Genomic DNA, 23,144 nt, shown 5'->3' with positions numbered 1-23,144 from the left:
AACAAGAACTGGCCTATGTTTTGCTTGTGTGACTAAACTGTTTTGTCTGCTCAGGGAATTTTCAAGTCTGGTCTTCATTTGTGTTTGAGTTTAACAATGTGAAAGTACACAATAGTGCTTAGCTCCATGCTGGCACAAAATAAGCATTCCTTTAGCCATCATCATTAAGTAGTGTGCATAGCATTTGCTATATAAGTTTATTCCCCCCATTTCTTTCTTGTCCTCCATCCAAACTTCCTCGCAGTGCCTCTACTTTGCTTCTCCACCTTTGTTCCTGAACAACCCCCCCTAACAACCTTGGGGCACCATCTGTCCCTGCAGGTCACTCTAGGCCTTGTTCTAACCCTCATCCCTTTGATCTTCATTCCACTGTCTCTCCTTTCCTTATCTCTCATTTTCTTCCAGGCCCTTCCCTTTCCCCCCAGATTCTCGGCCTTAGGAGTTTGGAGGCTTGGATCTGATGTAATGCCTATGGACAAACAAGTCAGCGAACTGCTGAGTCTCAGTTTTCACATCTGAAAAATGAGAATAACAATAATAAAGTGTGAGTGCTATGTTAATTGTACAGAGCCTTATCAAAGCTAGTTGCTGGCAACTCTCACCTCTATACGCCTTTTTTTTTTTTTTTTAATTTACTTATTTTTCCCCTTTATTGATTTTACAGAGAGAGAAAATGAGAGGGAGAGCCAGCAAGAGAAATATCCATGAGAGATAACATCATTGGCCACCTCCTGCATGCCCCCCACTGGGGATCGGGCCCACAACCTGGGCATGTGCCCTGACCAGGAATCAAACCGGAGACCTCTCGGTGCCTGGCTGGACTCTCAACCACTGAGCCACACCTGCCGGACTATACCCTTTCATTCCGTTCCTCTCCTTCCGGTCCCAGTTTTTCTGTGGGACTAGGAAATTCTTGGGATTGAAAGTTAGACCAAAACTCCAACCGCAGTGCTTATTTGTTGGTTGTTCCCGCCTCCCACGCCTAAACGAGCCAATCAGAGCGTCCGTGGAGTGGCGCGGTAGCTCCCCTGGGAACCCCCGCCAAAGGTGCATGCACTTTCTTCTGCCCTTGAGACCAGACTGTTTTCGCCTCGCACCCCAGCTTTCCGGCCTTGGAGGTGGGATCCTTCCTCTTCTTTTTCTCAGCTCCCTAAATCTTGGCTTCGCAAGGGTTGAACCGCGGTGCCGGAAGTGTGCGCTGCGCCGGCGGGTCCCCAGCGAATCGACGCCGGAAGTAGCAATTGCTGGAGAAAGTCCGCCGGCTTCGCTATGGCGGCCATCCCCCCGGACTCCTGGCAGCCGCCCAACGTATACTTGGAGACCAGGTGAGGGGGTCGTGCCTCTGGGGCGGGCTGGCCGAGGCGACACGGAGCCCGAGCTGGGTTCCCGGCGGGCTGGGCTCCCGGCGGGCTCTCGTGGAGCGGCGGCCGTGAGGCTGAGCGTGCCCCGTCGCCGCGGGCGTCCGAGCTCCGCACCGCCTCGCTGAGACCTTAGCGATGGCTGCCTGGTTGTCCCCCCCCGTTCATTCATCCATTCATTCAAGCCAAGGACGTAGGATCTGGCGTCTGAAGATACAGGGATGGACGAAACACAGCCGTGCATTTAGGACTTCACAGTATACTGGAGGAGACAGCTATGTAAATATTAACGGGATAAGTAGTACAGTTGTAACGTCGTAAGCTCTACAATTGTTAGGAGAACACAAGAAGAAACACGTTTCCCCTCCTATCAAATGTAATCACATTGAGCGCCAACCAGCTAGTGCTGTGCCCCAGGTGCAAAGCATTACATTTAGTTTAATCCTCCTAGCAACTCAAACCATGTAGGTATTATTGCACCTTCTCTCCTCCAATTTTAGCAGGGAAATGCCAGAACTTACAGATTAAATGGCTTGACCAAAGCCACACAGCTAAGTAAGTATGGGAACCTCCTTTAGAGCCTGGTATGCCAGCCTCACCTGCTAGGTTCCTTGGCCTCATTCATTCCATTGCCACTTTGGAAAAAGTTCAGAGTGATCTTTCCAAAATAGGACACATTTCCGTAAGACTCAGCGGTCCTCAACTGGGGGTCGCGACCCCTTTGGGAGTCGAAGGACCCTTTCACAGGGGTCGCCTAAGACCATCGGAAAACATATTTTCCGAGACACGGCTCCTCTATGTCTCCAGGCGGGTCCGCCGACATACGACATGAGGAACTGTATTAAAAGGGTTGCGGCGTTAGGAAGGTTGAGAGGCACTGCAAAAGATTTCTTACTGCTACAACACTATAAAATTAAAACTTTGTAGTCTGACATTCAAGGTGATTTTTTTCATCTGGACTTTTTCTACCTCTCTGGCTACATCTGCCATTGCCCCACCGGTAGCCAGGGTCCAGCCACCATCTACCATCTCTCTGCCTTCTTTCTGTTCCTGCCTGTGCTGCTTTCCACCAGAGCACAGTTCTCTCTGATGCTGCTTTTGCTCCCAGGCCATTTTCCCTATCTTATTTGGCAAAATTCTGCTTCAGGCACCAACTTGAAAGTAATTTCTGAACTCACCTGTTAACACTTTTTAAAAACTACAAAGTAAATCGAAATTTAAGTTCAAGCAGTGTAGAAGTGTATAGAATAAGCAGTGAAAGCCACCCCTCCTGTAAAAAAGACTTTTAGTAGTTTGTTGAATGATCTTTCAGACCTTTTTCTATGTACACATAAACATCTCTTTTATGTTCTATCCTTTAACAAAAATAAGATCATATGATCATATTGTATTTATGTTTTTTCCTGTAATTTACCTTTCTTTCACTAATGTATGCAGCCTTTCACAGTATGGATGTCTCATATTTTAGTCATTCCCTCTATGAAGGGCATCCAAATTGCTTCTTGTTTTTAGTTATGACAAATAATGGAATGAATATCCTAGTACATATTGTATTCTTAAGCACTTAAGTACATTTTTCCATAGACTGGATACTTAGAAGTTGAAATTGCTGTAAAAAAGTATGCCCATTTCAAAATTGTATAGGTACTTTCTAATTGCCATTCTAAAGTTATTACCTGTATTTAAAAAAAAAATCCACCAGAATGTAAGCTTCATGAAGAGAAAAGCACCTAGAACTGTGCCTTGCACAGAGTAATTATTAATCTGTGTTGAATAATAGCAGTGTGAAAGATGAGTTGCCAGTAGAAAGCTGTGTTCTGGCACATACCACGTTTACAGCAGGTCCTCGAATAAAGTTTTGTTTTAATGTCCTTCCCTTAGAAGGCCACTGTCTCTGGAGTTTCCATGTTCTCCCCATGTCTGCACTGTTTTTTTCCAGGTAGTCCAAATTCCTCCCACATCCCAAAGATGTGCACGCTAGGTGAATTAGCATGTCTACATTGTCCCAGTCTGAGTGTGGGCATGTGTGTGAGTGTGCTCTGAGGAAGGGTGTCCAGATTTGGTTCCCGCCTTTTGCCCTGAGATTCTGGGATAAGGCTCCAGCCACCCCAGATCCTGACCTGGAATAAGCAGGTTGGAAAATAATTATCTTAACTTGTTTTTATTAGTCTTTTTGTTAGTCTTTCTTAAGTGTATGCATAGCTCACATTTATTTCAATGTAAAAGATTAGAAGTGTTTGGGTCTTTATTTAGAAGTTTGGTGATGTTTTTATGATTAGAAGTATGCCACAGGAACTTAACTCTTGTTTGTATCAGTTAGCCTGTGGTAAAATTGGTTCTTTATATATTCTTGTGCTAAACGTCACAGTTTCCAAGAACCTATCTACAGCATTTACAGAGTGCTTACTTACACTGTGCTTGGCCCTGGGTATTCAGGCCATCCAGAATTGACTCATTTCTCACATTCTTGGAGTTTCAAGTCTAGGTGAGTGATGGAGAGGGGAAGGCCCCTGGCCTACGTCTTTTCCTTCTTCCTTTTCCTTAGCAGTACTTCAGTTCATCACATTGGATAGGTGTAAAGACTTGAAATAATCACGTTTTGCCTTTGTTGCAGCCCTTTCTAAATACACACAAGCTGTACCTTATTTTCCATTAAAATTTTTTGTTAATAGGTATATATTTACATGGTTCAAAAATATATAGTTTAGCCCTGGCCAGTTTGGCTCAGCGGTTAGAGCGTCGGCCTGCGGTCTAGAGAGACCCGGGTTCGGTTCCTGCTAAGGGCACATACTTCGGTTGCAGTTTGTCCCCGGCCCTGGTTGGTCGTGCGGGTGGCAGCCACTCGATGTGTCCCTTCACGTCGATGTTTCTCTCTCTCTCTCCCTTCCTCTCTCTCCCTCCCACTCTATCTGTACAAAAAATGGAAAAATATCCTCGGGTGAGGATAAAAAATATATATATATATATATATATATATATATATATATAGTTTAAAAAAGATATTCATTGAAAACCTTCCTATCTCCCATTCACTTAGTTTCCACCCCTCACCCAGAAACTTATGCATGTATAAATAAATAATGAATTCCTAATATTTTAATTATCTCTTTAAAAAAATTTACAAATTAAGTGTAAAGTCCCCCTGCCCCCAATTTAGGGGTTGGGTATATTAATTTCTTTTTTTTCCCTCACCCAAGCACATTTTTACATTTATCATCAGATAGAGCGGGAGGAAGAGAGAGAGAGAGAGAAACATCGATGTGAGAGAGACACATCAAGTGGCTGCCACCCACATGACCCCAGCTAGGGCTGAGGACAGACTGCAACTGAGGTACATGCCCTTAGCAGGAACCAAACCCGGGACTCTCTGGTCTGTGGGCTGACACTCTAACTGCTGAGCCAAACTGGCAGGGTGGTTATATTAATTTCTGATGATCAGTGTTTTTATATATATATGATGTTACAATTTCTAGTTGTCCACAGTTACGTTACTTAAAAGAAGTATCAGAAACCCTGCATGTTTACTCAGAAGAGATGACTGTGTTGATGTTATTTGCCTTGTATTGTTTTCCTTTGCTGAGCATGAAATTTGATGTTTATCCAATTCCACGACTTACAAGCTTGAAAATGAAGAGTCCTGGAGCAGTTCCACATCATTCCTATGTGCTGTGATCTTGTTCTTTTTTTTTTTTTTTTTAATCCGCACTCGAGGACATTTTTCCATTTTTTTGTTCAGAGAGAGTGGGAGGAAGAGAGAGAGAGAGAGAGAGAGAAACATCGATGTGAAAGGGACACATCGAGTGGTTGCCACCGCATGACCCAACCAGGGCCGGGGGCAAACTGCAACCGAGGTACGTGCCCTTAGGGGGAACCAAACCCCGGTCTCTCTGGATCGCAGGCCGACGCTCTTAACCGCTGAGCCAAACCGGCCAGGGCTGTGACGTTGTTCTTGACTGGAACTCTACCATTTTCCTCCTGCAGCATGGGGATCATTGTGCTGGAACTGTACTGGAAGCACGCTCCAAAGACCTGTAAGAACTTTGCTGAGCTGTCTCGTCGAGGTTACTACAATGGCACCAAATTCCACAGAATCATCAAAGACTTCATGATCCAGGGAGGTGACCCAACAGGGACAGGTACAGTTAAGCCAACATTATTTTCTGAAGTTTTATTCTGTTGTAACTGCTGTATGGTAGCCAGGGCTCTCTTCTACATACCAGGGACTGGGTTAGTGATTCTGGTGGCTATCCCGCCCTCTCCAGCACACACTGTCCCGCAGACACACACATGGGGACTTCACCAGAAACTAATCTGGACTCCTGGGCTTTATAGAGTTTCTCATAACTTCCATGTATTGCTTACTAAGCGCAAATAATATTTGCCTGAATTATAGTAATATATAGAGTAGTCTGATAATCAGAAGTAAAAAAAAAAGACATTTGCAGTGTTTGAGAAAAATAGATTACTGAGTTATTTGATTAATTCGTTCATTTAACTAATAGTGAATACCTGCTTTGTGTCACATATTTCTCTAAGCTCTTGGATATAGCCATGAACAAAGAAAACATCTTGCTCTCAATAAAGCAGAAAACAGATGTGGGGATGTGATTTTAATGGAAAGGTCAGGGAAGTCCTCTCTTAGTAGGTTATTAATGGAGCAGAGATCTGCATGAAGTGAGGGAATGAACCTTATGACTGGAGGGAAGAGCAGGCCCAGAGGCCCTGAGGCAGGAGTCCATGTAGGATTTGTAGGGCATGTAGAGACTGGGTTTTATTCTGAATAAGATGGGAGCCATTACAAAGTTTTAAGCAAAGGAATGATGTGATGTGATGTATGCTTTATTTTATTTTATTTAAATTCTCACCCGAGGATATTTTTTCCATTTATCTTCAGACAGAATGGGGGGGGGAGCACATTGATCGGTTGCCTCCCACACGACCCAAACCAGGGATTGAACTGCAACTGAAGTGCATGCCCTTGACTGGAATCAAACCTGAGACTTTGGTCTGAGGGTCGATGCTCTAATTGCTGAGCCAAACTGGCCAGGGCAATGTGACATATGCTTTAAAAAGATCATTCTGGCCCTGGCCAGTTTGGTTCAGTGGTTAGAGCATCGGCCTGCGGACCAAAGAGTCGAGGGTTTGATTCCAGTCAAGGGCACGTACTTTAGTTGTGGTTTGGTCCCTGGCCTGGTTGGGTGTCTGTCTCTCTCTCTCTCTCTCTTTCTCTCTTTCTCCCCCCCCCCCAACTCTATCTGAAGATAAAGAAGATAAATGGAAACGTATCCTCATGTGAGGATTAAAAAATAATAATTAAAAAGATTGCTCTGGCTGCTGTTTGGAGAACAGACATAGGGGCAAGAGTGAGAACTGGGAACCTGTTAGAGTCTAGTCTGTAGTCATCTAGTCTAGAAATACATGGTTAGATGAGGCCAGTAGTTGAGATGGTGAGAAGTGACTGGGTCGAGGTTATGTTTTGATAGTAATATAGCCAATGACATTGCTGGGATTAGGGGATGGGTGGGTGTGTGAGAAAAAGATGATGAAGGATGACTTCTAAGTTTTTGACTTGAATTTAGTGAAGTGGGGAAGGCTAAGAAAGAAGATGTTTGCGGGGGGAAGATTAAGAATTTGGTTTTGGTTTTGGACACATTAAGTAGAGGTTTTGAATAAGTAATGGAATATGGAAAGGTTGGGGATGGAGGTATGAATTTGGAAGTACCGTCATTTATTTATTTTTTAAATCCTCACCCGAGGATATTTTCCCATTTATCTTCAGATAGTGTGGGAGAAAGAGAAACGTCAAAGTGAGAGACACATCAACTGGTTGCCTAGCACACTACCCTGACCAGGGCCGGGGACTGAATTGAAACCAAGGTACATGCCCTTGACCAGAACTGAACCCGAAACTCGGGTCTACAGATTTACGCTCTAACCACTGAGCAAACCCAGCCAGGGTGAGAGTTGCCATCATTAAATGGGATCTATTAGTGCCTGGCAGTAGTGGCTTAGTTTGTTGAGGGTCGTCCTGTGCACCAAAGGGTTGCCCGTGGGATTGCAGGTCAGGGCACATACCTGCATTGTGGGTTTGATCCCCAGTTGGGGAGCTCTCACATTGCAGTTTCTCTTTCTCCCTTCCTCTCTCTAAGTATGTCCTCAGCTGAGAATTAAAAAATAATAATAATAAAAAAATATATGGGATTTATTAGTGAAATGCTAATAACATTTGTTAGTTTGAAGGGCCACTACTCAGTCTGCATTTTCTTTCCGCCGATTCCTGTTCCTGATCTTTTACCTTTAAATAGCGTGGTTCTCTCTGGCAGTCTTTTCTCAGTCTCATTCTTCTTTTGTCCTTTAGGACCAGGGCACTCCATTTTTTCAACATATGTGGGCACGTTGCAAAATATAGACTGTATAGGAAAGTAGAAAAAATAAGAATACAAAATCATTAATATGTATGCCTCCTAAAGATTTCTAACCACCATTAACTATTTCCCCAATATCCCAGTGGTCAGAAATGATCAGTGTTAATGTTTGGTGGCCATTATTCTAGACACCTTTTTTTTCACACACCTAGTTAAAAAGATGGGTGGGTGAATAGCTAAATGGAAAGGCTGTGTCCTGCATGCTATTGTTTTTTTACACAAAAAGCACTGTATTTAATTCTGTATATATTTAACAGAAAAATTGACTTCCTGCTATGAGAGATGAGGCAATTAGTACTTACATTTCTATCCATCCCTTTTGTTTAGGAAAAACTCAATTTTGCATACCTCCTTGTATTGGGAAAAAGAGAGTTCTCTCCTGTGTTTCTCCTTTACTTTTACATACTTACATAGAACACTTCTCTCTGATACTTATGGTCACCAAATGTATGAAGGTTTTCCTCACAACAAGCACTTCTTTGCAACACCAGCTAGGTGTCCTACAATTTAACTCAGTTCTGACACTTTCTAACTGGAGATAGCATCATATCCCACAGGTTAAAGGCTCAGTCTCAGAAGACTACCCCCTGACACACACACACACACACACACACTCTCTCTCTCTCTCTCTCTCTCTCTCTCTCTCTCTCTCACTTCAGACAACAGTCCCAAGCCCAGGTACAAGTGCTTCTGACCAACTAGCTATAGATGGGAGGGTCCAATGACACACACACACACCCCCGCCCCAGAGTGGCTCACAGAACTCAGGGAAACACATTTACCCCTTTGTTGAAGTGAAGGACAGTGGTCAAGGATACAGATGAAAAGGTGCATAGGACGAGGTCTTGGAGGATCCCGATGCCAGAGCTTCTGTCCCTGCGGCAGTGGCAGGGACACCTCCTGGTGTAGATGTGTTCGCCCACCTGGAAGCTCTCCGAATCCTGTACTGTTGGGATTGGAGTTTTCCTCATGTAGGCTTGATCAGTTAACTTTATTTCCAGGGCTCTCTCCCCTCTCTGGAGAAGTGGTGGTGGTGGTACCTGGGGAGCTGCAAATCCCAAGCTTCTAGTCATGGCTTGTGCTTCCTGGTGACCAGCCCCCATCAGGATCCAAAGATGCTCCCAGTGTTCTTATCACTCAGGAATTTACAGGGGTTTTAGGAGCCAAGAATTGGGAATAGAGACCAATTTATATATTTTCAGTTATCTCCCTTCCTCATTCCAAGTTTTTGTTTTGTTTTTCCTTGTCAGAGTTTACATTTTTTTGTTGTTGTTAATTCTCACCCGAGGATATTTTTTTTCATTGATTTTTAGAGAGAGTAGAAGGGAAGGAGGACAGGAGGGGCAGAGAAAGAGAGAGAAACAGAAACGGTGGTTCGAGGGACACATTGATTGGTTGCCACCCGCACCCACCCCAACGGGGTGGGGGTGGGGATTGAACCTGTAATGCAGGCACACGCCCTTGATTGGGAATCAAACCTGACACCCTTCAGTGCACGGGCTGCCGCTCTAACCACGACGACCAGGGTTTTCCATTCTATACCCTTGATTCCTTCAGTGACGGTGAAGGTTCAGTGCTCACCACTAGGCTTTTCTGTCCACAGGTGCTAGCAGGCAGAATTTCTCGTCAAGTGGTTTTTATTGCAAGGGCTAGAGGCTGTTATATTTTTGAACTCAATCGTGTTTGAGAATTTCTGCCTGCTGCCCTTATTTATACTTGAAAAAGACCATGAACCAGGTATGCTATTCTTGGGCTACACTTATTCCCTCAGATCTTTCTAGACAATTCTGTTCCATCACCTTCTGATTTCCATCATGGCTTTGGACTGTATTGAGATCAAATTTATTTCTTCCTTCAAGTAAGGGAATTTTTTTTAAACTTGAGTTTATGAATATTTTCTGTTATACTTATTGGATTTTCTATTTCGGGAAATGAATTCTTTGTTTCATCACCTTTGCCTTCCATATCTATCACATTTCTTTTGAGAGCCTGAGATGATATTTTTCCATTTTTTTTCCCTGCATCCAGTGAAATAATCTCACACCTTTATTCTGTCCCTTATTCAATTTTAGTCATGTCTAGTCTGTTATTTCCTGCTCTGATTTATTTATTAGTGCTGTATTGGTGTCATTTGGTTCTAAATCTGTTTCCTTAGCTCGGCAATTTTTTCTCTATTCTGTTGATGTATTACCTTGTCTTCGAACCTATTTTTACTGAAGCATCAGTAGCTTGAGACAGCCACGGAAAAGCCATTCTTGGATTACATTTTCTCCCAGACTGAGTTCCTGAGGTGGCCCAGAAACCTGGGGGCCCCCCATTCACCCCCTAAGGTGGCCAGTGCAGGTAGCCCACCCTGCCACTCCTGAGCACCTATGGTGTGTACAGCCCTCTCTTTAACTTTTTCAGGGCTACTCACCCACTTCCTCTGTTGACTTCTCAAACTGTAGGTTATTGCCTTGGCTGTTGTGGCTCAGTGGTTAGAGCGTCAGCCTGAAGGGTTGTGAGTTCGATTTCCGGTCAAGGGCATGTCCTGGGTTACAGGTTCGATCCTCTGCCCCAGTCTGGGCACGTGTGGGAAGCAGCCAATTGATGTGACTCTTTCTAATTGATGTCCCCCACCCCCTTCCCTTTTTACTCTCTATTAAAAAAAAAAAAAAAATCAATGGGAAAATATCCTCCAGTGAGGATTTTTTTTTTTTTTTTTTAATGGAGGGTATTTGTGAGGATTCTCTGGGTGATACTCTTCTTTCCTGATTACAACTTTGACAGAGTGCAAGCAGACAAATCTGTTTCTTTCCTTGGCTGACTTCAGAATTTTTGGAGTACATTTGTTTCCTTTTTCTTATTTGGTTGATGCTAGTGAAGTTTTTGCTCTTTAAATTAGAATTTTTTGTGTTTGCTTCATCAGGTATTGGGGGAGGAAGAGTCCATATTCTTTATCTAAAAGTGTCCTGCCTGCACAGTGATACCCTTCTTTCCTGTTGTCTTCTCTCTTCCATTGTTGTTATGAGGCAAACTTCTCATTCCTAACAGCAGTGAACTGAGAGTCGATGATTAAGATGAAAGAATGGGAAGTGACTCAGATGTGAGTTGCTCATGCCAGAGCTTCTCTGTGTTTCTGTAGTTGTTCTCAACCCTCCATAATGTCACATTTCCATGTTATAAGTTTAATGAAATTGAATCACCGAAAAGATTTCTAAATAATTGCATCCAGCCTCAAGTAAAATGAACGAATGAGCTCAGCCTGCTGGCCGGTCTGTGGTTGAAGGTAAATGAGTTAGGTTCTCCCAGGTCGCTGGTGTGAACTGCCAGCTGATTAGCTGGCACACTTTTGCTGAGGATTTCAGGTGCTCAGCATTTGGCATCTTGGGCTCTTCAGCAAGTGGAAGTTACCACTCCATCCCGACTGTCCTCAGCCTGATGAACTGATTCTTTCCAGCATCTCTCTGATGTCTTTTCCAGGTGTTTTTGCAATTCAAATACCCTTTGACTTCCTGCTTCATTTGAAACCATTTTTCTTCTTTTAAATTTCCTTTATTGTAATAACTTTATGCTGGCTCTACTTAGCCCTCTGAGTGTCTTTTCTCTGTTTCTACCAACTTCTCCCTGTAAGACATGACATCCTATCGAGCCCTTTTGCTTCTGCTCCTACTTGGCCTCACGGTGCTCACTGGCTGCCTGATTGCAGTGAGTATGCTGATTATGCTGTGCGTCTCCCTCACTGGGATTTCATCTCTCCTCTTGCCCCAGGAACACCTGAAATGTAACATGTTTAACAGCAAGCTCATTGTTAATTTTACTCATTTGGTGAATATTTACTAGGAGTCTGCTGGGTATCTTGTGCTATTCTAAGGCCTGTGACGGATACTTAAGCATTAAAAACCAAGGCATTTTTTTTTCCTTCTTTCTTCTTTCTTAATCCTCACCCGAGGATATGTTTTTATTTATTTGAGAGAGAGAAACATCGATCGATTGCCTCCCATACGTGCCCTGACCAGGATTGAACCTGCAGCCTGGGTGCTGTTACCTGGGGACCTTGTCAAATGTTTTTCCAAATCTCAACAGAGAGAAGCCAACACTAAAGAAATTTACCCATCATTTCCCTCCTTATTCTCTTCCCCACAACCTTTTGGTGTACAAGCAATGCTCCAACCAACTGAGCCATTCGGCCAGGGCAGAAGCCAAGGCAGCTTTCTTTTCCTTGTAGGACTCCTTGCCCTGCCAGGAAGACAGTATATTCATTATAAGAAATATCTAGGGTTTCGGCCTTGGGCCGAGGTGGGAGGTATGGGGGTGCGCACGGTCGCTTGTGGTGGAGAGGAGGAAGAGGCGATTCCCCCCTGGGCCCGCCTCCCTCGCCCCTAGGGGCCCCCAGGGTGGCGTGGGCCTTCTGCTGCCCCTGGTGCTCGCCTGCAGCCTGCCCCAGGCTGCTACCGCTGCTGCGACCGAAGCTTTCGAGAGCCCCCTCCGCGGGGGCCGCGACTTCAGGGGCGGCTCCAGCCTGGCACCTGGGGCTGGATCGTGGAGCAGATCCTGGGCCCACACAGCGCCCCAGGTTTGAGGGCTTCCTCAGAAAACAATAGGCCGTGGCCCGGGCGGTGGGGAAGGCGTGCAGTGATTGTGGCCACTGCTTTGTGCGTTGGGACATCCGCAGTGATGGCTGCGTGGGCCGTCTGGCTAGTTCACTGGAAGACCTGAGCGCTCGCCGGGTGAAAATCTGCTGATTTCACTTCCGCCGGTTCTCTGCGCCTAAAATGTCATCGTTTTGTTTGAGGACCATTGTTAAGCACATAATTTTTTAATGCTGATCTGCATAAGACCCTGTTTTGTATGGATATGAATAAATGGGGTCAGACCCCCAAGGAGAAAAAAAGAAATATCTAGAAAGTAATATAATCAATATGCAAATGAATGGTGTGGTATGCTATGGATTATTATATAACATAGGTTGGAGTAATTAATAAGAGAAAAAGTACAGTGGAGTGGGATTAGAATGGGTAGGGGACATACTTTGATGTAGGCCCTGAAGGAATGTAGAATTTTAACTTGTGGGAGGACAGGGAAGGGCATTTTGGATTTGGGAAGAAGAATGAGTACAGAATGGACACACGAGTGACAGGCATGTAGGGTGGAGGAGAGCCGACCACCCCAGGTGTCACATCTCACCCGCTGGGCCAGCTCTGTGACACAACCCAGCCACCTCTTCACACTCAGGACAAATGCATAAGATGCGATTTCTAAGGCCCCTGAATGGCATGTTTAGGGGACAATAAAGGAGCAGGTTGGGGCAGAGTACACAGAGTCGTAAGAGACAGCATAGGGCCAGTTCATGGAGATCCCCCCAAACGAGTTCAGATTTGATCTATCATCATCCAGGGACCATTTGGAACTCTTAAGTCTGGGATAAGAAAACTATGTGGGAAATTTAATCCAGCATAGGATATGGCAAGGTAGTGTAGTGTGGGGGTAAACTGCAGGGTCTATGGCCTGGTAGGCGTGAGGTTGAATCCTGGCCTCACAGAAACATTCATTCATTCATTCATTCATTTAATCTACTTATTTATTTATTTATTTTTGGTATGTGCCCCTAGTGGGAACCGAACCCGGGACTCTCTGGTCCACAGGCGGATGCTCCAACCACTGACCAAACCGGCCAGGGAAGGAATACTCATTAAGTATAAACTAGTTAATGTAACCTTGCTGAGACTTGTCAACTATGATGGGGAGTGTGGTTATATATGCCTCATGAGGTGGTTGTGAGCAGTAAATGAGCTGATCTTCATTAAATGGTTAGCACAGGCTTGACGCAGTGGGAGCTCAAAAAAGGGTTTTTATTGCCCTGGCTGGTGTGGCTCAGCAGTTAGAGCTTCGGCCTGCAGACCAAAGGGTCACAGGTTCAATTCCATGTCAAGGGCATGTACCTGGGTTGCGGGTTCGATCCCCAGCCCCGGTTGGGGTATGTGCAGGAGGCAGCCAACCGATGTCTCTTTCCCTCTCCTTCCCTCCCTCCCACTCTCTAAATCAATGGGAAAAATATCCTAGTTTATTTAACAAATGTTTGTTAGACTTCTACCATGGTCCAGGCATTGTTCTAAGAGCTGAGGATACAATAGGGAATAAGAAAGCCCTTATGGCATTTTCATTCTAGTGGGAGAGACAGACAATGAACAGATAAGTGCATAATATACTGTCAGGTCATGACACATGATATAGAAGAAATAATGTATAAGGGGATAGAGCAGGGATTTGCGACCTTGGCACTATTGACATTTGGGGCAAGATAATTCTTTGTTGTTTGGGGTTGTCCTATGCATTGTAGGATGTTTAGCTGTACCCGCTAGATATCAGTAGAATCCTTCAGTGTGTCAACTAAAAATGTTCCCACATATTGTCTGATTCTCCGGGGGGCAGACTCATCCCTGGCTGAGAACCACTGGGATAGGGAGTGCGGGAGGTGCTGTTCTGGATAGTGTGACTAGGGAAGCCCTCTCTGATAACCTGGCATGTGAGCAGAGTTCTAAATAAAGTGAAGTAGTGAGCCATGAGGCTGTCAGGAGCAAGGACTCCAGAGGGAACAGGGATCAGAGGCCTTAGGCTGGAGAGTGCTTAGCAAGCAGCAGCATCGAGGACGGTGAGACTGGAGCAGGTGCATGAGGGAAGAGTGACAGGAGATGGCTTCGAAGAGTAGCAGAGTCCCTGATCATGGAGCGTCTTGTAAGTTGTGGTGAAGACTTTGGGTTTTGTCCTAAGTCTGATGAAATATCACTGGAGGATTATGAGCAGAGGACTGCCACAATGTGACTTGTTTTAAAAGGGTCCCTCTGCCCAGCCAGTGTGGCTCAGTGGTTGAGCATTGACCCATGAACCATGGTCGCTGGTTCAATTCCCGGTCAGGGCATATACCCAGGTTGTGGGCCAGATCCCCAGTGGGGGGCATGCAGGAAGCGGCCAGTCGGTATTCTCTATCATTGATGTTTCTATCTCTCTCTCTCTCTCTCTCTCTTCCTCTCCTCTCTCTCTAAAATCAATAAAGGGAAAAAATTTTTTTAAATAAAATCTACCTCCTTTTAAAAATTAAATAAATAAATAAGTAAATAAATAAATAAAAGGATCCCTCTGGCCTTGGTGGACAGTAGACTGGTGCAGACAAGGGGAGGCAAGGCTGGGAACAAGAAGACCAATTGGATGCTTTTGTTGTCGAAACTAGAACTTGTAGTTTGGACTAGGGTGATAGTAGTTCTATGGGTTCTAGTCCTCTGGGAAGCAGATGCCAAAACAGAGTTAGACATTAAAGAGCTTTGTGGGGGTAAGCCCTGTGAAAGATAAAGGGGTGAGGGAGTGGGGGTTGGAAAGGTCTTCACACGTCAGTGCAGGTCTAACACCTGTGAAAGGAAAGCGGAAAAGCAGAACGTGCCAGCAGAGAAAAAGGAGGAGCCACCAGTAAGGTGGGGTTTCAAGAAGGGTGAATTAACTATCATACTGCTAATGGATCAAACAAGGTGAGGCCTGAGGATTGGCCATTGGGTTTAAGGACATGGCGGTCACTGATGACCTTGACAAAAGCCGTTTCATTGGAGTGGTGAAGGCAAAAGTCTGAAAGAGCATCCAAGAGGCAGGAGAGGAGGTGGAGACATCAAGTATCTATAGCTTTTTTTTTTTTAATCCTCACCCAAGGATATTTTTTTCCCCTTTATCTTCAGTTAGAGTGGGAGAGAGAGAAAGAAAGAAAGATCAATGTGAGAGAGACATCAATTGGTTGCCTCCCACACGACCCCGACCAGGGCTGGGGACCGAACCACAACCGAGGTATGTGCCCTCGACCGGAATTGAATCTGCGACTCTTTGGTCCACTGGCCAACGCTCTAACCACTGGGAAAAACCGGCCTGGCTTCTACAGCTTTTTTGAGGAGTTTTTCTGTGAATGAGATGCAAAAAATATAGGGAGATGCTAGGACATGGAATTTGTTTTTTCAATCCTCACCCGAGGATATTTTTTCATTTATCTTCAGATAGAGTGGGGGTGGGGGGAAGAGGTGAAAGAGACACAACAATTAGTTGCTTCCCGCTCGATCCCCACCAGAGCTGGAGACCAAACTGCAACCAAGGTACATGCCCTTGACTGGAATCGAACCTGCAATTCTTTGGTCCATGGGCCGATGCTCTAACCACTTAGCAAACCAGCCAGGGCTGTTTGTTTTTTTAAGATGGGAAATAGTGCCCAGTTGGTGTGGCTGAGTTGGTTGAACGTCATCCCATGCACCAGGAGGTCACTGGTTCAATTCCTGGTCAGGGCACATGCCCAGGTTGTGAGCTCTATCCCCAGTAGGGGGTGTGCAGCGACAGCCGATGGATGTTCCTCTCTCATCGATGCTTCTGTCTCTCTCTCCCTCTCCTGTCCTCTCTCTAAAATCAATAGAAGCATGTATGGGAAATATTCATACCATGTTTTTTTGTTTTTGGTTAATCTGGGAAATATTCATACCATGTTTTGTTTAGCTTTTTGTTAATCCTCAGTGAAGGATATTTTTCCATTGAGTTTTTAGATAGAGGGGGGGAGAGAGAAAAGAAACATTGATGTGAGAGAGATGCATCGATTGGTTGCCTCCTGCACGACACGAGATTGGGGCCAGGATGGAACCTGCAACCCAGGTATGTGCCCTTGACTGGGTATAGAACCCGAGACCCTTTGGTCCTCAGGCCGACGCTCTAATCACTGAGCAAAACTATCCAGGCCATAGCATGTTATTATGCTGATGGAATCACCCACTAGAAAGAAAAATTTATATAGGAGAGGGGGAAATTGTAGTTGCAAAGTTCCTTGAAGGTGAGTGGTTTGTGGTGGTGAGATAGTTAAATGAACGATTTATTCATACTGTATTAATAATGGAGGAAGGAAGGGAAGTGGATTTGGTGGTGTGAGCCTTTTTCTCAGTGAAATAAGGAAAGTTATTCACAAAGAGCAAGGAGCAGCAAGGGAATGATGGAGGTTTGAGGACAGAGGCACTGGAATAAACCCAGAATCACAACCTGCAGTTGCTTCTCACAGAAAATGCTCAGGTTATCTCAGTTAAAGGAAACTCATCATTGCAGATACTTCTACTGCTTCGTGTACATACTGCATGTTTCTGTGCATTATCTCATTTAATTCTAACAATCCTATGAGACAGGGTTTTGCATTCAAGGAAACAGGCTTAGAGGGGGTAAGTATCTTGCTTAAAGTTACAGAGCTAGTAAATGGTGGAGTTGGAACAGAAATTTGGATCTCTTGACCCCAGAGGCAGGTGAGAATATTTTAGGAACTGCAAAACTTCTTGGAGATCTGTAGCATTATTGTTTCCCATGTTAGAGGTGGTGTTTGGCATTTGCCCAGGTTTTTCTAACAGCAGCTCCAGGAGTCAGTTCTCTCTTCCTACTGTTACTAACAGTGTGATTGTATCAGTTTGGGATGCTTTGGCTACAGGTAACAGAAAACTAAGCAGTAATGACTTAAACAAAGAGAACTTTTGTTTTTCTGGTGTAACAGAATGTGTAGAGGTAAGCGGTTGCAGGCATTGGTTCAGCTGCCCAGCACAGCTATGAGGGACCCAGGCTTGCTGTGTGTTTCCACTCCACCACTGTTAGTGCCATGGCTTTTGATCTCAAACTTGTCTTATGGTTGCAAGAAGGCTGCTGCTGCTCTTGATGTCACCTCTGCTTTGGAAGAAGGAAGATGGAGAAGGGGCTGTGGATGAAACACTAAGGAGTGCGTTTGTCCCTTTTTATCAGGAGAGCTATAGCTTTCCCAGAAGCTCTGCTGGTCAGCAGGCTTCTGTGTATATCAGTAAGTCAGAACTGGGTCATCTGGCCACTGCTTGCTGCAAAAGCATCTAGTCAGTACCTGCCTTCCTTGTCTCTAAGGTTGAGGCAGGCCATGGAGAGGGTGTTAGAAGTGCTCAGAGGACAGCTGACCTGCAGTGTCTGTTAGAGGTTCTCTTACCAGAAGAAAGGCTTTTGATTGATTTGGCCAGTCTCCTTATGGGTCACTGGCGGGCCCACCTGTGGCTGTTTTGGGGCTGGATATTAATCTGTGGTCTTATCAGCTATGGCGTGGCAGTGGTGGGGACAAGTAGCACCAAGGTAAGAGACCACTCTCCATGTATTAGATGCCACTCCAGTTTGTCTTGAGAGGTCTTCACAGTCAGTGAACAGGAGGAAGAAGAAAAGACATTTGAGGAATCTTGGGGATAAAGGAAGGTTTTTTTTTGTTTTTTTTTTTAAGAAAGCACAGATCATAAAGGAAAAGATTAAGGAATTTCAACTGCAAAAACTTCTGTGCATCAGAAGACCTCATAAAAAAGTGAAAAGAGTCAACTGGAAGAAGGTATTTGCAAAAGCATTAACTGAAAAAGGATAAATTTTAAAATGTCAAACCACTCAATAAGAAAAGTGGCTGTTCATAGAGAAGGAAAGCCAAATGGCCAATAAACATGAAGTCATGCACAGCTTCAGAGAAACAGGTTAAAACAGAAGAGATCTGACACCTGTTAGACTGACAAGTGTTAGAAGGTCTGCGAGAGGACCTGGAGCAGTGAGAGAAAGAGTGAGCACTGGGGGGGGGGGGGGTCACACAGGGAGACATCTGGAAAATCTGGTCATGGTGAAATTGTCAGGTGTGGCCCTGCATGTATGTCCCCAGTGAGGTAGAGTCCCGGAGACGCCTGCACTTGTTTGCGGACGGTAAAAGAATGGTTACTACAGCATGGCTTATAGTAGCGAGACATCGGGAGTTCCTAGAGAACCCTCGGCATGAGAGAAAATAGGGTTGTGTCCTCATACAGTGCAGTGAGGACTCCGGGGAGCCGCGTGGAACAGAGTAGGTGACCAACAGTGGGGACAGGAAAAAGCTCACTTCAGAAGAGTACGTTTCTGTAAACCTGAAAACATGCAGAAGGGCGATGCATATGTATGTAATAAACAAGAAACTGCATGGAAATCACAAACTCCTGGTTGGAATGGTGGTTACCTGAGAAGGAAATGTGTCTTTTCGAAGCAGTTTAGCTCTTGGGAGAATGGGGCGTGGGGAGGGGTGCAGGGTGTGTGTGCATGGGGTCTTGGACGGGTTTGCCACACCTTATTTCTTAAGGGGAAGGTGGATAGTTGTTGTATTTGTCTTTTTGTATGTCTGAAATATTAAATACATTGAGTAAATGTTGAAAGGGGAAGACAGAAGAGAACTTGGAGAGGCAGAGTTGGGAAGAGGGTCTGTGCCTGTCTCTGTTGTGTCTGCACTAGACTGGGCACGAAGCATGGTTTGGACGCAGCCTTGGACCTCATCCGTGTGTAGTGATCTTAACTCCGCGTAGCCTGCTCTGTACCAGAGAGCTCTGTAGTCATGCACCCCCCCCCCCCCCCCAGCACTCCCCTGGTCCACATGCCCAACGGAATGTTTTGATTGGAATTATTTGTCTTGATGACATTTCGCTACAAACCCTTCTGAGTCGAATTAGGTTATGAAAAGATAGCGCATCTTGAGGGAACGCGCTGCAGAGGCCGGAACTAGTTGTGGTCGGTCAAACTCTGCCGCATGAGAAGGGGCCTCCGTGCCCTTTGTCTCCTTCGGATCGCCGAACACCCCGGGCTTCATCCGCGGCTCCTGCATCCTCTCCTTGTTTGCCGTGCCATTTGTGTGACGGTTCCAGTGGCCTTGAGGTTTCATTCTGGCACCTCAGCAGGCAGGATCACACTGCCGGGCCCAGCCCCAGGGTGGACAGTGCTCTCCTGAACTTCACCCTCGGCGGCGCACTAAGGCCGGGGTGTAGGGCTCGTCCTGCGTGCTGCCAGCGCCCCCTGCTCTCGTCCTCGGCCCCAACCGCCCCTCCCAGCCAGACTGACAGGAACCGCCACTCTGTAGTCGGAGGGAACATACTGGTTACATAATTGCTGTTTGGAGGTATACTGGCAGGTTAGAATGTTTAGAGTGAATTTTTACATAGTTGGGTGTTCAGTAATTTTCCAGAGGAATCGGTGGCCTGGGCCAGGTGGGAGGTTTCCTCTGAGTCCTTAGGATTCACCCCCATTCCTCTGTGCAAAGAAGCGGGGGCGGTGACAGGCTCCCTGTGGCTGAGCGTCCTAAAAGGCAAAGCAGAGGATTTTTGCCATGGAAACACCACAGCCCAGGCCAGGGGCCTCCAGGGTGGACATGTGCTTTGACATGCTACCCGCACAGCAGGCTGTGTTAAAGGAGGTGAGCTCCCTGTGTCTGGGCTGTTTTCTGGCTGCCAGGCAAGCAGAGGGAGCTGGTAAATCCAGGGTTCAGTTTGTTCCAGGTGCATTGTCTCGGCTGGTCAACTTGGAGAAACCAAAGTCCTTCAACAAGGCACATGGTTGACTAAATAAGTGGACATACCATGTTGCTCTAACAATGAAACCTGGGCATCCAGCATAGCACCAAGCTCTTGTGGACATAATATAAATAAATACCTTGTGGTGGTGGTGTTGCTAGCAAATATCCCATTGCCATGTTTCTTCATAGTCTCCTTCCTATACACTGCCTCCCTTCCTGCCACGTTGCCACTTACCACTGTCCCTGTTTCTCCTTAAGCTAGATGACTTCGCGTTAAATGAATTTTATTTTCCTCCATTAGGCTGAGGACAGCAAATAGCTTTCAGTTCTTGTGCCGTCTCTGAGCCATTAAAAATGGCTGCCAGGAGTTCTGGGTTGCTAAGGATTCAGAGGCAGATCTCAGCTCAGCAGGGAAGAATGCTGACTGATTAGCAGTCTGTGATGGGCAACAGGGTTCGGGCTTGTGGCACTGCTGTCTAAAATACTCAGAAAAGCGCTAAAAAATTAAGAAACATCTTAACACATCAAACTATGAATGGTGGCACGTGAATGTTCTTTTGATAATATTTTGTGTTTTCTACATTTAAAAAAAAATCTGTTTTTATTGATTTTTTTTAGAGAGAGAGGGAGGGGGGAGAGAGAAAGAAACATTGATGTGAGAGAGAAACATCAATCAGCTGCCTTCTGCACACCCCCCACTGGGGATCGAGTCCGCAACCTGAGCATGTGCCCTGACCGGGAATCGAACCAGTCTGTGGGCCGACACTCAATCCACTTAGCCACACCGGCCGGGCTGTTTTCTATATTTTTGACAGTGAACATGTATTACTTCAATAAATGAAAGAAACACTCTTGGTGTTATTTTGAGAAGAAATGTCTCACCTGAACGACACCAGTGACTGACTGTGCTGTGTCTGTGTTTGATTCTGCGGCGGGCTGTGTGGTTGCATATGGCAGGCTCGCTGCCTTCTCCTTGTTCTCTGAAAACCCTTTGACCCGGGCCGCAGTCCTCGCTGAGAGGGGACGTGGGGACTGGCTGACTGGTTTCTCGTCTTCTAATGCGGCAGGTCGCGGTGGTGCATCTATCTATGGCAAGCAGTTTGAAGATGAACTTCATCCAGACTTGAAATTCACGGGTAAGTATATCCTCTGGCTGGACCGGATGGGAAGGGAGAGTGGGTTTTGAAAGTTCATTCTTTTGGCTGAGATTCAAGGTGAATGCCTGACATGGTGGCGTGGTGCTGTGTAGCTGCCCAGGTGCAGCCCCGGAGAGCCTGAGGATTAGAGAAGTGGTGCCTCCCTCGGGGAGCTGAGCGATCAGAGGCTGGTCTGAGTGTTCTAGACTCTGCTTGTTGAATGTTGCTCTCATAAACTACAGGAAAACAGAAGCTTCCTCAAAGAAGCGGGACACCTTGCTGGATTTTTTAGGGGATTTGGGAACATGGTCCAGTGATTAATGAAGATCATCATGGACAGAGACTGGGGAGTAGGTGAAGACAAGGTCACCAGGTGGTGCAGGCGATGTCCTCTGCAAGGACGAGAGCCCGCCCTGAGGGAGGTTGTCTGGGCGGGGTGGTCGTTGATAGAGGCCAGAACGAAGTCTGGGTTATTTTCATCCCTACAGTGGTGTAGTAGCAGCTCCAGATCGGAGCCGTGGGGGTTAGTCATACTCTTTCTCTTATTTTTTTCCCACCAGGGGCTGGAATTCTAGCAATGGCCAATGCAGGGCCAGATACCAACGGCAGCCAGTTCTTTGTGACCCTCGCTCCCACCCAGTGGCTTGACGGCAAACACACCATTTTTGGCCGGGTGTGCCAGGGTATAGGAATGGTGAACCGAGTAGGAATGGTGGAAACAAACTCCCAGGACCGCCCTGTGGATGATGTGAAGATCATCAAGGCCTACCCTTCTGGGTAGTCCTGCTGCTCTCTGGGGCACAGCAGGTCTTCTGAGATGGCTTCCAGATGACCTAGAATGACACATAACTCTGAACTTCATTTTTGCCTTGCAAATCATGGAGCTAAGGAGGCCTGGGGGCTTGAGTGAGTTAGAGATGGAAGTGTATTTTAATAGGATGCTTCTTCTCACTTCTCCCTGAGCCTAGGTTGACAGAGCATTCGCAGAAATGCCCATACATGATCATACGCAGGTTCCTCTCACTCAGACGGCCCCTACTGCTCCTTGTGTGTATCTGCTCTGGTACACTTGGGACAAAATGAAGCCAACTCCATCAGTTCTCAGTACCCAACCACACTTCTTTCTGCGAAGATTTGTATTCTGGCCTACACTGCAGCGTGTGGTGGCTGACGGCCACAGAATTCAAAACCGAGTAGCGTCTATCAGCCTTCTGAACTCTGCACACACCCTGTTTCAGTCTCCTACATTTGTTCTTCCCGGGAATGTCTGCGTCTCTCTCTATTTTCCCTCTCAAAACCAGAACATCAACACTGCTGTTTCTGACACCAAGACAGCCCACGCAAAGCCACATTGGGTTTCTGCCAAATGAAAACTGCATCCAACAATCAAGTTTCCAAGAAGGTGTCGAGTGGGGAATGATAATGTGTAATAATTAAGAAACGAATTTATTAAAAGGATGCAGAAGCATTGACCATTTTTTCCCCAGGATGGAGTAGGAAACTGGTGAGCACAGGAACAGACTGTGATTCTCCTTCTCATAAAGGAGAAGTACCACTTGAGTGTTTTTTAACCCTAAGACTTTAGAGAAATTAAGAGGTTTTATATGTTAAGGTTTTTTTTTTCTTTTTAATCTTTCTGATTTTTTTAGAGGGTGTTATGAGAAAAAGGAAGTTGATATCTATGTAATACATAGAAATTTCCTAAATAAAATGCCACTGATGGTTGAAATGTTTGCTGTGGTCTGATTTTAAATATTATATAAGGTTCTGTGAGTCATTTTAACCCCTGAACCATCTCAAGTAGTATTTTAGGGCTCCTCTGAAGATTTCACATCATTTTACCTTTGTGATCTCCATGGACTTCTCCCATTCAACAGCTGGTCGACTTTAAAAAGGCAGAACC

General features: G+C 45.6%; 1 protein-coding gene across 2 annotated transcripts; it reads left to right on the top strand.

Moving 5' to 3' along the window:
* Positions 1 to 1,059: 1,059 nt before the first annotated feature.
* Positions 1,060 to 22,882, top strand: PPIL1 (peptidylprolyl isomerase like 1). Of its 2 annotated transcripts, none has more exons than XM_036248639.1 (4): positions 1,060 to 1,325; positions 5,340 to 5,494; positions 21,173 to 21,241; positions 21,802 to 22,882. In XM_036248639.1, exons 1-4 carry the CDS (start codon positions 1,270 to 1,272, stop codon positions 22,020 to 22,022), a joined length of 501 nt encoding a protein of 166 aa, XP_036104532.1. In that variant the 5' UTR covers positions 1,060 to 1,269; the 3' UTR covers positions 22,023 to 22,882. The 2 variants fall into 2 exon arrangements, with proteins under 2 accessions (XP_036104532.1, XP_036104533.1); XM_036248640.1 differs by lacking the exon at positions 1,060 to 1,325 and adding an exon at positions 3,455 to 3,491.
* The last annotated feature ends 262 nt before the right edge of the window (positions 22,883 to 23,144 follow it).

Source organism: Molossus molossus, unplaced genomic scaffold (assembly GCF_014108415.1).
Source record: "Molossus molossus isolate mMolMol1 unplaced genomic scaffold, mMolMol1.p scaffold_m16_p_8, whole genome shotgun sequence".
In the NCBI taxonomy this organism is placed as follows: domain Eukaryota; kingdom Metazoa; phylum Chordata; class Mammalia; order Chiroptera; family Molossidae; genus Molossus; species Molossus molossus.
The sequence above is the reverse complement of the archived record's forward strand: the minus strand, read 5'-3'. Positions and strand labels throughout refer to the sequence as shown.

Bases quoted from the DNA above. Each gene is read 5' to 3' on its own strand.
- PPIL1 (XM_036248639.1), top strand. From the start codon at position 1,270: ATGGCGGCCATCCCCCCGGACTCCTGGCAGCCGCCCAACGTATACTTG. The intron at 5,495-21,172 runs GTACAGTTAAGC...CTAATGCGGCAG, and splicing joins AGGTGACCCAACAGGGACAG to GTCGCGGTGGTGCATCTATC. The intron at 21,242-21,801 runs GTAAGTATATCC...TTTTCCCACCAG, and splicing joins TCCAGACTTGAAATTCACGG to GGGCTGGAATTCTAGCAATG.